The sequence below is a fragment of the Pomacea canaliculata genome, linkage group LG8, assembly GCF_003073045.1.
Source record: "Pomacea canaliculata isolate SZHN2017 linkage group LG8, ASM307304v1, whole genome shotgun sequence".
In the NCBI taxonomy this organism is placed as follows: Eukaryota; Metazoa; Mollusca; class Gastropoda; order Architaenioglossa; family Ampullariidae; genus Pomacea; species Pomacea canaliculata.
Window position 1 is genome coordinate 4,447,401 of NC_037597.1, and position 12,119 is coordinate 4,459,519.

General features: G+C 37.0%; 2 protein-coding genes across 3 annotated transcripts in view; one reads left to right on the forward strand and one right to left on the reverse strand.

Annotated features, from left to right (window-relative positions):
* The first annotated feature begins 1,222 nt into the window (after positions 1-1,222).
* LOC112569866 (MAP3K12-binding inhibitory protein 1-like) lies at positions 1,223-5,415 on the forward strand. Of its 2 annotated transcripts, XM_025247902.1 has the most exons (9): positions 1,223-1,392; positions 1,709-1,852; positions 2,109-2,384; positions 2,582-2,669; positions 3,056-3,277; positions 3,527-3,618; positions 4,003-4,086; positions 4,429-4,532; positions 4,810-5,415. In XM_025247902.1, the coding sequence occupies exons 1-8, from the start codon at positions 1,360-1,362 to the stop codon at positions 4,516-4,518; spliced, it is 1,029 nt and encodes a 342-aa protein (XP_025103687.1). In that variant the 5' UTR covers positions 1,223-1,359; the 3' UTR covers positions 4,519-4,532; positions 4,810-5,415. The 2 variants fall into 2 exon arrangements, with proteins under 2 accessions (XP_025103687.1, XP_025103688.1); XM_025247903.1 differs by lacking the exon at positions 1,223-1,392 and having other exon boundaries at positions 1,723-1,852; positions 2,069-2,384.
* Positions 4,636-12,119, reverse strand: part of LOC112569867 (anaphase-promoting complex subunit 1-like) — a 32,614-nt gene continuing 25,130 nt past the window's right edge. Inside the window, 14 exon segments of the mRNA XM_025247904.1 lie at positions 4,636-4,948; positions 5,422-5,553; positions 5,883-6,078; positions 6,345-6,440; positions 6,820-6,900; positions 7,338-7,400; positions 8,029-8,104; positions 9,647-9,714; positions 9,944-10,021; positions 10,317-10,388; positions 10,390-10,435; positions 10,609-10,695; positions 10,960-11,105; positions 11,338-11,451. Coding sequence (XP_025103689.1) covers positions 4,866-4,948; positions 5,422-5,553; positions 5,883-6,078; positions 6,345-6,440; positions 6,820-6,900; positions 7,338-7,400; positions 8,029-8,104; positions 9,647-9,714; positions 9,944-10,021; positions 10,317-10,388; positions 10,390-10,435; positions 10,609-10,695; positions 10,960-11,105; positions 11,338-11,451 — 1,338 coding nt within the window. The 3' untranslated portion in view covers positions 4,636-4,865.

Genomic DNA, 12,119 nt, shown 5'->3' on the forward strand with positions numbered 1-12,119 from the left:
CCAGCCCTTTGCGCTTTTTAGGTGTCTTGGCTAGTGGCATTCTGGCTGGTTCTTTTCTACAGACTGCTGTTGGAGATCTTTTCAGTCCATCTTATTCCCAGGATATGGCGTAAGATCTGGGGCTTGTTTTTGATGGTGTTTGTCAATCTCCAAGTTTAAGAACACAGTAGGACTGCCTTCACAATGGTGTTGAAGATGCGGATTTTATTGCGTAAGGGTAATGCTCGGGAGTTCCAGATGGGGCGTAGGCTGTTGAAAGCATTCCTGGCCTTGTTGATGCGGCTTTTGGTATCACATCCGCTTCACCGTCCTTCTTGACAATGCTCCCCAGATAGGTGAAGCAGGATGTTCTATCCTTGAAGATGGATTGGGAGTTCCTGCTTATTGTTGATTTTCATCAGTTTGGTCTCCTTTGTGTTGACCTTTAAGCAAGTCTTCTCCGCTTCGTTTGTTCGCTTGCTCAGATTGGATTGTGCACGCTGCTGCCGATGAGAAGAGGAGACTAATATCCTCTGCAAAGTCCAGGTCCTCTAGCTGTTTGTGAAGGTCCACTAGATACCGGTGTTGTTTTCTTGGGTCGTCTATCGCACAATCCATTATATGACCATCAAGAATATTTCGGTAATAATATGCAACCCTGTCTTACACCAGTCTTCAGTACGAAAAGTTTAGTGAGTTTGCCGTTGTGGGTAACTTGGAAGTAACTGCAATATCTGTACCAGTGTCCAAGTCATCGTCAATCCGTTGTGAAACTAATTGTTTCTGCCTGGGGAGGCACTTAAGATCCAGTCTCTTAAAGCAAACGAGCCGGTGGCGGGGAAATAGCTGGGATGGAGCAGAGAAACTAAAGTTCTTTATTGTCTCTGGATGGAGCATGCAGGAGAAGAGACAGCACTCAAGGGTGACACCACTTCTCTACCTTTAGACACTCTACAAAAAAAATCACATTTCAAACAATGCGGGGCAAAAGGGTATAGTCTTGATTTTCTTAGGTGGATGGCGGTATGCGGCTGTTATTAAATCAGAATAAAGTATTGAGTAAAAAGAATTTTACCATTTTTGTTTGATTTTGCAATACATATTACTCATAGTATATTAGGCAGAAAAAAATCCACGTTTTATCCTGTCGTTGTCTTGTGAATGAAAGGAAGGGAGGATGGAGGCACAAAGAATTAGTCCACAAGTTGCTGCTGCGGGCAGACCACTCTTAAACTCCAAACTCGCTCTTCAATCGCCAAGTCACGTTCCGTCTTCTGTCATGGTGCCGCGGAAAACAGCTTGTGGTCTTCGAAATATTTGTCGTCAAGACTACGGGAAATATTGATAATTAAAAGCAATCTTGTTATTAGCTCATTTAGTATGGATATAGCCGAAGTGGCGAAATCTTCTAAGGTGGTTACTTGCTATTTTAAGTGGCACCTTAATTTATATGAAAAAAAATTGCTACGATAATGGTGTCTCCAAGATTCCAAATGCTATAAGTGAAAGAGGGATGCTTCAAGGAGTATTCTTGGATTTGCATATGACACACTTATCTCAATTTTTTCAGACCAGTGAATTCCACAAACTAGATTTTATTAAAACTAGAAGAATCAAGCATGTCCATGATCCACAATTCACTAGTGTAAAGCTCGAAGGTGTAATCAAAGTGTTACTTTCATGTATGGAAATTTTCTCGCAATTTTATATGTACTGCTTTCTTTCCCAGGAACAAGAGGGTGTTGAGCAGCCGGTGATTGTAAAAGACATAACACTTTCTGAATATGAAAAGGTGATCGAGGCTCTAAAGAGGGCCAAGGCTGAGCTAGAAGCACAGAATGAAAAATTAAAAAGTGAACTTCAAAGTCGTGAGGTAAACATTTTAATCAGAACAAGGGTAATATTTGTGTTCGAGAAATTTTATTTAAAAAGTACACAAAGATATCTATTGTCTAAATGAATGGTTCACAGCATCAGAACTCCAAAATACTTGTGCATTTCTTGTCTGTACAGAATTTCTCTTTAGATTGTAAAAATGCTTGCATTTCATTTTACATGTGTTATATAGCACACAACTTTCATTTTTCAGAATGGGGTATTCATAGAGAATGCTAATTCCCTCTCATCAGTCTGTGCAGGCTCATAGAGATAAACAATCTCCAGTGGAGGAGAGGCTTACTGATGTGGAACAATCTGCTGAAATAAATGACGATTCCAACACAGAAAGAATGGATACAGCCTGTGAAGATATATCTGGCTGTGATGGGAGTGCCAAAGAAGTCAAAGAGGAAGTTGGTTCTCTCCCAGCACATTCTGTAGCTAGTGTTTCAATGTCCGGTCCTGCTGGTGCAGGCAAAATTCTTGATAAGTCATCAGTTGTGCAGATTACTGCCTCAAAAGAAGAGGTAAATATTTCACAATTCATTAATTTAAGAAAACAAAACCAGAAAACTTACATTCAGCACCTCTGAAAAAAAATCATCCAACATTGAAACCTCATGTGATTAAATTTGTTAAGTTCATAAGTTTTCTGTTTGCTCTAGGATTTAGAAAATGTTTGTTATTAAGCTTTTAAAAAATATTTTTGGATGCTTTGTTGCAGATCCAACGGCGAATTTCAGCCTTTATAAGTCACAAGCGGGCTGAGATTGACGAGTTGAATAAAGGAGAGTTTGGTTGTCCAGATTCAGGTAGTTAATAGTAGGCTTGCCTGCATTTATTTTTGAAGTAAATCAAATGTAAATCAAGATGGTGGTCCAATGGTGCAACAGTTTAAGTGTTTATCACCAACATAGGATGCATTGGGTTCAGATCTCTTCTCAGGCACAGTTCTTTCTTAGAATGTCACCTGCTTATAAGGTTGGCTGGCTTGCCACGATTTAGAATTAGCTACTGGCTCACTGTGAAACAACTATTTAAAAAAATTAAGTGAAGCTTGTTCTAACCTTGCATCTGCATACATTCATGATGTCTTTTTGTAAGCTGCTTTTTTTTCATTTACTTAAGAATCTTAGAAAGGTTAAGAGGCATCTGGGAAACATGGAGAGAAATTTTCATCTGATATTGATATCTACAGATAACAGTTGTGCCAGAGTGAATGCAGTGTATGTACCTAAGTTTGGCAAAAGCCGTCTGAAGGTGAGTCGTGTGTACAACACACATGGCCCACAGACTCATATGACAAGTGGCCATTCAGCTGTGCTTGGTGGAGGCGACATGGACAGCTGGATGAGAGCCTGGGAAGAGTCACTGGAAGAAAGGCTAGGCAACGTGGAACATCATTTGAAATTAAGCAGAGGCAAGTTGAAGCAGTCAGCATAAATGGGTTAGATAAATTTCCAACTTGGTAGTGATCAAGTTTGGTGATAATAATAATGATTCATTCTATTAACTAACAGTGATGAGCTTAGTTTCATGGCTGACTTGAGTTAGCTTCTGACACTTTGGAAAAAAATAATCAGTTTGTCAGACATCTGGTTTCTGTCCCAAACTAATAGATTTCTGACTTTACATGATGGACATACATTCCCACCTTTTAAACTTTCAGATTCAGCACATGATTATCTTGGTCGTATAAAGGCTGTCGAGGAAAGAGTTCTGTTTCTTGAAGGACTTTCACCAGAATACTTTCTTGGAGGTGTAAGTTTTAACTTTTTTATTTTTCCTTCATTGTTATGGTCATCCAGAGGACAAGAAGTGAGAAAGGGAAATCACATATATGCATGAGTGGTATGATTTTCACCTTTTCATTTATTATCTAATCACACTGTCTTCATAGCCATTTCTGAACAACTCTTGTATGCCAGAGCTGTTCCAAAGTGCCTAAATATGGGCCATTCATTGTACCCTATTAGAATTTTAATTGTTAATAATGTTTATTTGCATTTAACACATGTTTTCAGCTTTGCAGCTAGTTTCTATACACCTGTTTGTAATGCATGCTTGCTTGTCAAAGCACATTTACTGTCAGTCTGTAACATTTCATTACAACTTAATATCATTATGATCGCTGTTCACATTCAGCCTCCACCACCAAAACGAAGAAGACTAGCAGCAACAGTTCCTTTTTCTGGACACAGTACCGAGATACCAGTAGGCATAAAGGAAGTAAGACATTGCTGTTCCACTTACGTCAAGTCTTCTCAACTGTATTGATGAATAACGGCATAGGGTTTTTTTTTGTTTTTTTTTTTTGTTTTTTTTTTTTTGTGGGCCAGTTATTACATCATAAGAACATGTGAAATAGAAGATTAGACATTTTTATTATTATTTTGTTAGTGGTAGACTCAATCACATCATTCTTTTCCAGCAAAACCCTCCAAATAAAAACAAAGCAGTTTAGGGTATTCAGCACTAGGTTCACTTTAACAAATGACTTTAACTGTATTACTGCCACTCCGGACTTCCAATTGCCAGCATTTGTCAAATATTTTTTTAATATATACACAGAAGTATCAAAACTGGACACTGGTGGACATTGATCAACGAATACATGAACTACGAAGATCCTTACAGCAAAAATCCCGCAAAGAGATTTGAAAGTCTAGATTCAGGTAACAGATTCATCTAAATTTATGGTAAATCATAAGTGTCCAATGTAATTTCTATGCAAATGTTCTTGAGCAAAAAGTCCAAGACAATAATATACAAGGGAAATTCAACTGAAAGTTTTTTTTTTAATTTGTCACACTTCAGTTTACTCACAATACTCTTACAATGCTAATTTAAAATTCATGACACAAAGCAAGATAAACGTTCTCAAGAATGTTTCGTTTCTGACTATAATACACCAGTGTACACGTGATTTTCTTTGTGTCCTGGAATTTCCAGAATACTTTCTCCATAATCTGGTATTGCCATATTGGATGAAGATCAGCATGCTGTTTTCAAAACTGCTTCAAGATGCACCAGTGTGTGGATGCCTGTGCCGCGCAAGGATTGCATAAGAGAGAGCAGACTGGGGGTGTGCCTAAAACAGACCAAAAACAGTTTAACATATTATTAACAATTACTCAAGATATGCTAGAAAAAGTGAACAGACAAGAATGCAAGTATGCAATGTGAAAAACTGATCTCTGTGACATCTAGTTTGATGGACTAGACCTTAATGCCTAGTGTGATTTAAGCATTCCAGAAATTGATATGCAAAGCATGTTGCTTTCCGCATTGAAATCATGAATAGTTTTATTTCCAGCCAAACTGTAATTAAAAATTTATTAAGATATGGTTTGAAAAAGTGGCATGTGCGAGAAAAAGAAATGAAACACTTCATTTGTTGGCAAATGTTGAGCTGTGAATACAACATATAAAAACAAACTTTTTCCAAAAGATTATTTGGAATAGTATTTACAATGGTGAAAAATCTCTCTTAATGACCATGTCAGAACTTCTTTGTGTAGAAGTTTAATGGTTGAAGTTGAGGTCTCTTTATAAACTACTCACAAGCAGCAGGCAGTTGACTCAGCTGTGATGGTTGTGGGATGTCAAACCATGTCAAATATTGTGACAGGTACCCAATCTCCTTACCCTTCATGGCAGCTCCAGACAAATAGTGTTTCAATATTGTCATATTATCTGCAATGGGTTGGAAGTGATGAAAGATTAAAAATCAAATGATGCTGTATCGTATTTTTGTCCAGGTACAAAACAATCATATAAATGGCCCTAGTAAGCTTGAGCTAAATGAGGAATGCATAGGTTGGCACCCTGAGCTAAAGAAAAAAAAAACTTAAAAAAAAAATCAAATGCCTTCAGTGCATGTTTGAGACCGTGATGTTACTGGTGTGAACACCAAACACTAAGCATAAATAACTTCATGGCTGGTTTTCTTTGCATGGACAGAAGATTCACATTAAAGTCAAAATAGTATGAATTAAAAAAGATATGAATTTGCATGGCATTACCATTCCGCCAGCTATCCAATTGGTCCTCTATCTGTCTAGACAGACTGAGCAGAAACTGCTGTTCAAGAAGATTGACTGATGTGGTTGTTGGCTCACACTGTCTATGAAGGCAGTGTGATGAGTTGTTATAGGCCAAACACAGCTTCATCTGCCACATGCCTCCTGTATGAGCACAATGAGCGCACTGCTGGGCCAGCTGTGTAATAATCAGTGGCGATTGTTACAAGATATGCAACAAACAACTTATCTCTGGTCAATATATAGAATGATTTATCTGTGCAGTGAGAAATAAAAGTCTACCACTGACTTGTTTATGCTTTAGCTAACTTCCAAAGTAGTTGCTACTTTAAGAATATTGGTAAAAGGGCACGTAAATGTTTAAATATATAAGCTCATCTGAAACTGAAGTGAAAGTAAAAAAAAAAACCATGTAACCACACGCACGTTGTCTCCAGTGCCTACCTGCTCCAAGACAAAATGAGGGCAAATGGCATCAACTTTCTCCTGCATCACACACTGGTAGACAACAGTTGACAGCTCCTGAACAATCTTTGTGTCCTGTAAAAATTTTGTTTGTCATCAGGTCACATTTGCAAAAGTAAGATATTTCTAGAGGCATTAACAATATGTGAGCATTTTCAGACAAAACACTTGCACATTTCCACCATCAAATGAAATATGTGTTCACAAACTGGTCCAATTATCTGAAGCCAAAATATATAATTCCTTCAAGATTAGATAAAATCTTTAATGCAGCATATATCTTGTTATATATAATATTTCCAATAAGGAGCAATGCATGCGATCTATAAATCGGCATAAAATGAAATCTTTCTTGTGGACAGATAAGTTCATCATCAATAGTTTTATTTAGCTATGCTGAATAATATAAAACAATCATAACAATACAAGAGCATGTATTTCAAGCCTAGCTTACCAGGTCTGCCTTTGATCCCAGAAAAAACTCAGTCAAGGCAATAATGTGTGGATCAGAAGTAAATGATTTGATGACATCAGGCTGAAATAACATTTCCATTCATTACAATTTTATTTATTTAGTAAGGATGCTAAATCTTGATATTTATTAACTTTAAGATTTATATTGGTGTGTATAACCTTTACTTAATATTAGGTTGAAGTATTTGAGTAGGATTGATCTAAAGTCTGAACTATGAAACACTATGATGCTATCTACTTTTAGTTTAAAAAAAACTGATTATTAAGTCCTTGAAAAACCTACTTATAATTTATTCAATTTAAAATTGCTAAATTTGCAACAAAGAAAATCAAAGCATACTGTTAAAGTCTGTAAATGTGTTCCATTTTAACACATACTGGTTCAGTTTTGTAGACACTAGAATTGTACATCATACAACATATGATTTTATAACTTAAAAAAAACGTATTAAATGCTAACAAAATTAATTTTAAAAAACGTCCAGCAACAGCACAAACTTTTGTGGATGAGTGACTAGAGTGGTCTGCTGTGAGAGACTTGGCCAACATGCTGCGGTAACCCTGCAAATAAAAAAAATTTATATGTCAGTGTTAAAGGGTTCTCCTGTTGTGTATCACAGAGTTCTTGAGGAGATAAAATCACAATGGATCAGTCATAAAAGTGAAAGTAAAGCTATAATTTCAGCACCAATTTTATAAATATTTGGAATACAGCCAGTAATTGTACATTATCATAGCTTGGCATGTGAAATTGTATTATTACAACTGTTGATACTCCCATGAAAGAAACTTTGTTTTATAAAGTGAAAAAAAATCCTGCATCTTGCTGCAGAGTTGTTAAATAACAATGAAGAAAATGTTTCATACTTTGTTGAGGTTGAGGTTGATTTCAATAATGAATGATGTAAAAATTTCTATTCTTTTCCACCACCACTTAATTTCATTGCCTCACCAGGTTTACCAATGCTGGATTTAGATTTGAAAGTGGCTCACCAGGAATGAATGAAGGACAAACAGCTGACTTCTGCATGTTTTGAAACTTAATTTATAGTTTTGTTTTGTTTTTTGCCACTTTTAGTTCTTTTAATGATTTTTTTGGGGGGGAGGGGAAAAGGCTTGAATTTTGTATGTACCTGACATACACTGCATGACATGTGATCTTGATAATGAGTAAACAAATGTACTATACCTTTGGATCTTCAGTGTAAGACAGATGACCTGCTCTCTGCTTTACACAAAGCCCTCCACCTCTCTGAAGTATCATCCTGAGTGGAAAATATAAGATAAGAATTTATTTGCCAAGTAGCATAGCACTGAAATGTTTTAATGAAGGCTGTCACTTTCTATAAATCATCAATGAGACACTTGCTGATGCCATTAGATGCCCGGACTGCTATAAGTATGCCTATATACACACAATTTAAAAAAAAAACAAAGAAAATGCCTCACCTTGTGCCCAAGCAAACATGCTCTCACACCCCACCCCATACACATACAAATACAGCCGCACACTTGCATACACCATAAACCACCGACATATTTCATTTCCACTACTGATTGTATGTACAGATATACCCAAACACAAGTAAGCATGCACAAACACAATTGTACTACACACACTACCCATGGAGACCAAAAAAAAAAAAAATGCATTCAACATTCAGTCCTGCAGAGTACAGAGAGGTTACTACTTAACCATTAAAAACTGTTTCTCATGGGGATGTTCTGGCTTGAGTAGCTCTACCCACAGGGCATACAGCTAATAAACCATTGGCTGGGTGTGACGTCAGTCGTGATCTCACCCTGCACAAACTGCACTGGGCAAAGATTATGCCTACAGGGGACAGCTCACAGCCAATAGTTTTACCAATCGTATGCATCACACAAGTGAGTCAGATTACTGCTCCTGGATGGAGCTGCCATACCAGATGGTGACAGAATGTCAGCACACTTTCCATCACTGCCTGATAAAACTGGACTAGAATGTCCTTTCTGATGCCAAATACTTTTAGAAAGCAGCACTGCTGCTGGACCTTCTTGATTAGAGACACCACATTGTTGTCCCAACTACAGTCATTCAAGATGATGGATACCAGGAACTTGAAATGGTCTACTAGCTATCCAGCTGTATGACCTCAACATTGATAGTAAGAGGCTTTACAAGGTTTCTCTTCCTACGAAAGGTCACCTAATCTTTGTCTGAGAGATATCTAGACGTAGATCGTTGTCACTGCACCATACCACCAGGTGATCCACCTCCTGACAAAGAGACCCTCGACCATGATGTCATCAGCACACTTCACCATTCAAATGGATTCATAAGAGGAGACAGTCATTGGCAAAAAGAAAGTACATAAAAGGAGAGAGGATGCAACCTAGGGGTGCACCTTTACTGTGCACCAAGATGCTGGATAAGCAATTTTTGACTGACTTTTTGGGCTCAGTGCAGGAGGAAGTTAAAGATCAAAAAGCAGACTGACTGGGAGAGACTAAATGCCAAGAGTTTACCAAAGAGTTTCTTCATGATACTGATGTTGGAGGAGGAGCAGTAATCCACAAAAAAGGAGATATGAGTAGGAGCTAAGCGATTCAAGGAACTGGAGGATGAAGTGAAAAGCTAGAGAAATGGCATCGTTCACTATTCACCAACTGATTGGCTTATAGGCAAGCTGGGAGAGGGTTCACTTTGTGATGCACAGAAGATGTCTGAAAATCAGAACTATAACAAATGACACTGATGATGCCTATTCCTTCAGTCAATGTGTTTATTTGAATATAAAAAAAATGCATACAATCATGAAACTCACTTGATTTTATCCCAGTTTTTGTCTCGATGAAAGACAACTGGCCAGTATCGAGGTCCCAGGACTTTGATCTGATCAAGAGAAAAGAAATTTTAATAAAAAATATCAAAATGTAAGGTTTCATGTTTGGAGCTCAAATATTGCATCAACACTGCACATTGCACTTCATCTCCCAACAATCCCAAGCAGTTAATTCTGTGTGGTAGGGCAGGTGGCTGGAACTGGCAGAAAGAAAGCAAGGCAGATGTGCTATTCACATAATTAATCTTCAGAATATGAAATGAAAAACTCTAAATCTACCTCTTCAATCTTCTCCAACTCAGGCAGCAGGAAAGGGGCATACACTTCAAAGCTTTCCTTTTGGTAATCTGCACAGTCCTACAGAAATGAGATAGTCCTTCATTTAGTTGTGTCATGTTATTAAGTTGCACATTCAGTGCAATCATCTTCAACTACAATTACTTTTGAATCCAAATAACTTACAGTGTTTACAAGAACAGCCCCAAGGGACTAAGGAATAGCCATAAAAATTCTCTAACTACTTGTAAACAATTCTGAATGATTACCAAAGTTATTTGTCTAAAATAGAAAAAATAGTACACAATGAAAACACACGGCCTTTTTTCTAGAAGACAAGCAGTATACAATGACACAAAAGCAGAGTTCTTTTTACCTTAAATTTGATCTTTAATGGGACATAACAAGCCCGACCAGAGTCCACATCACGAGGGATCAAAATGCGTGGCTTGTGCAGCCAGCACATATAGATGTCGAAATGCTTGTAGATGATACCTAAAAAGGTATTAGATAATATCAAAAACTTTCATGCACTTCATAAATGACATTGTGAAAAAGTTTTTTCTGCCAGAAGCTAACTTCTGAGGAGCAACTGATAATCAGCAATGTTGTCTAGCAACAAGACAGCAACTAGATTTTGAACTGAAAGCTAAAGCTTAGCAACTTACTTGTTGTCCGTACTGGAAATAGGGAACCTGGGGAAGAATGCAATAAGCATGGCTCCAACTGACTCTGGTGTTGTACTCAATGTGTACCTGTTATTAAGTTAGGTAAATAGCAAAGCAGGCTCGAAACACACACTACAAATACTAAAAAACATCACAACAGCTACAAGTCTTCCAACAAAATTCTTTTCAATTTGTAAAGCTTATAAGTAGATACAAGTTTGTGAACTGATAAGCAAATATTTATGCAAAAAATTTATCAGCAATTTTTAGATTAGTTTATCATACCATTTTCTGTTGATCCATAAAAGATTATGGTAATAAATGGTAAAATAACACTGACAAAAGACTCACTTGCCACCACCCAAAAATAGAAGTCCTGTGGCCATGGCATGAGCCAGATGCGAGCCATAAAAACCAGCACCATATGTCAGTCCAACTCTCTTGCGCAAGAAGCGACACAGCCGCAACACAAACAAATCCCCAGTACCAGCCATCACCTGATCACAACAAAAAAACAGCCCATTACTTAGTTGTTTCCCTATCTTTATAATCTCCAAGTCACCCTATACATTACAGTCTCTTTTTCAAGATGCATTGGGCCATACTTTCAGCTCTGTTTTCAATTTTAAATGTTTGCTATTAGTTCTTAACAAGAAAATTTGCAATTTTGAACAAAGGTTTATAGGACATATTAAGTCCAGATTCTTGATTGTTATTGTTATGACTAACCATTGAAAGTGCTGTAACAACAACACTCAGGCAATTTTCCATGATGTTCTTTCCTGCCTGTTCACACATGCTTGGTGTGCTGATGATGATCATCGTTCGCTGTACACACTCCACCTGAAATATGTCAAAAAGACTGTGATCCATATCTTGACACCTTAGTGAAAAATCTGAAATACTATCATACAAATAGTAAGACATTGCAATGAAAGCTCTGTTAAGCTACTGATGAAAATATTAAGATATTAAGACATATCAAAGGAATTTCTGAAATATTGTGACATAGATTTAAGACATCTCAGATTATGTTTAATAGGGCAGTGGACAGAATGTTTTGGGGATTGTCTGGCGCCTTCAAGGTGTAAAGGCTAACAAAATGTTGGTGCTGGAATTTAAAGATTGTCTCACCTGCTGCTTTACTAAATAAAAATTTCAGAAATGGAGAACAGCAAAAAATATCAATGGTTTTTTTCCATTTAGAAATAATGTGCAACCAAAGAAATATTTATTAACTGTAACATACAAGTAGCACTGAAGTGCAATGACTAGAGAAAGAAACATGGGTCTTCAGTAAGAGATGGTTTGACCCTGATGCAACAATACAAATAGACTGTAACTGATGTCACTGAAGATTAAGTTCACTTTCTATACAGTTGAGACATAAAACTATGAACAATGCAGCTTCTTCCAAATATTTAACAGAAATAGATTAGAGAAAGTTTTAAGACTAAAGAATGAAGATAACATTATCTTAATACTATGTTTTGTTGTTTCCCCATGTCAGT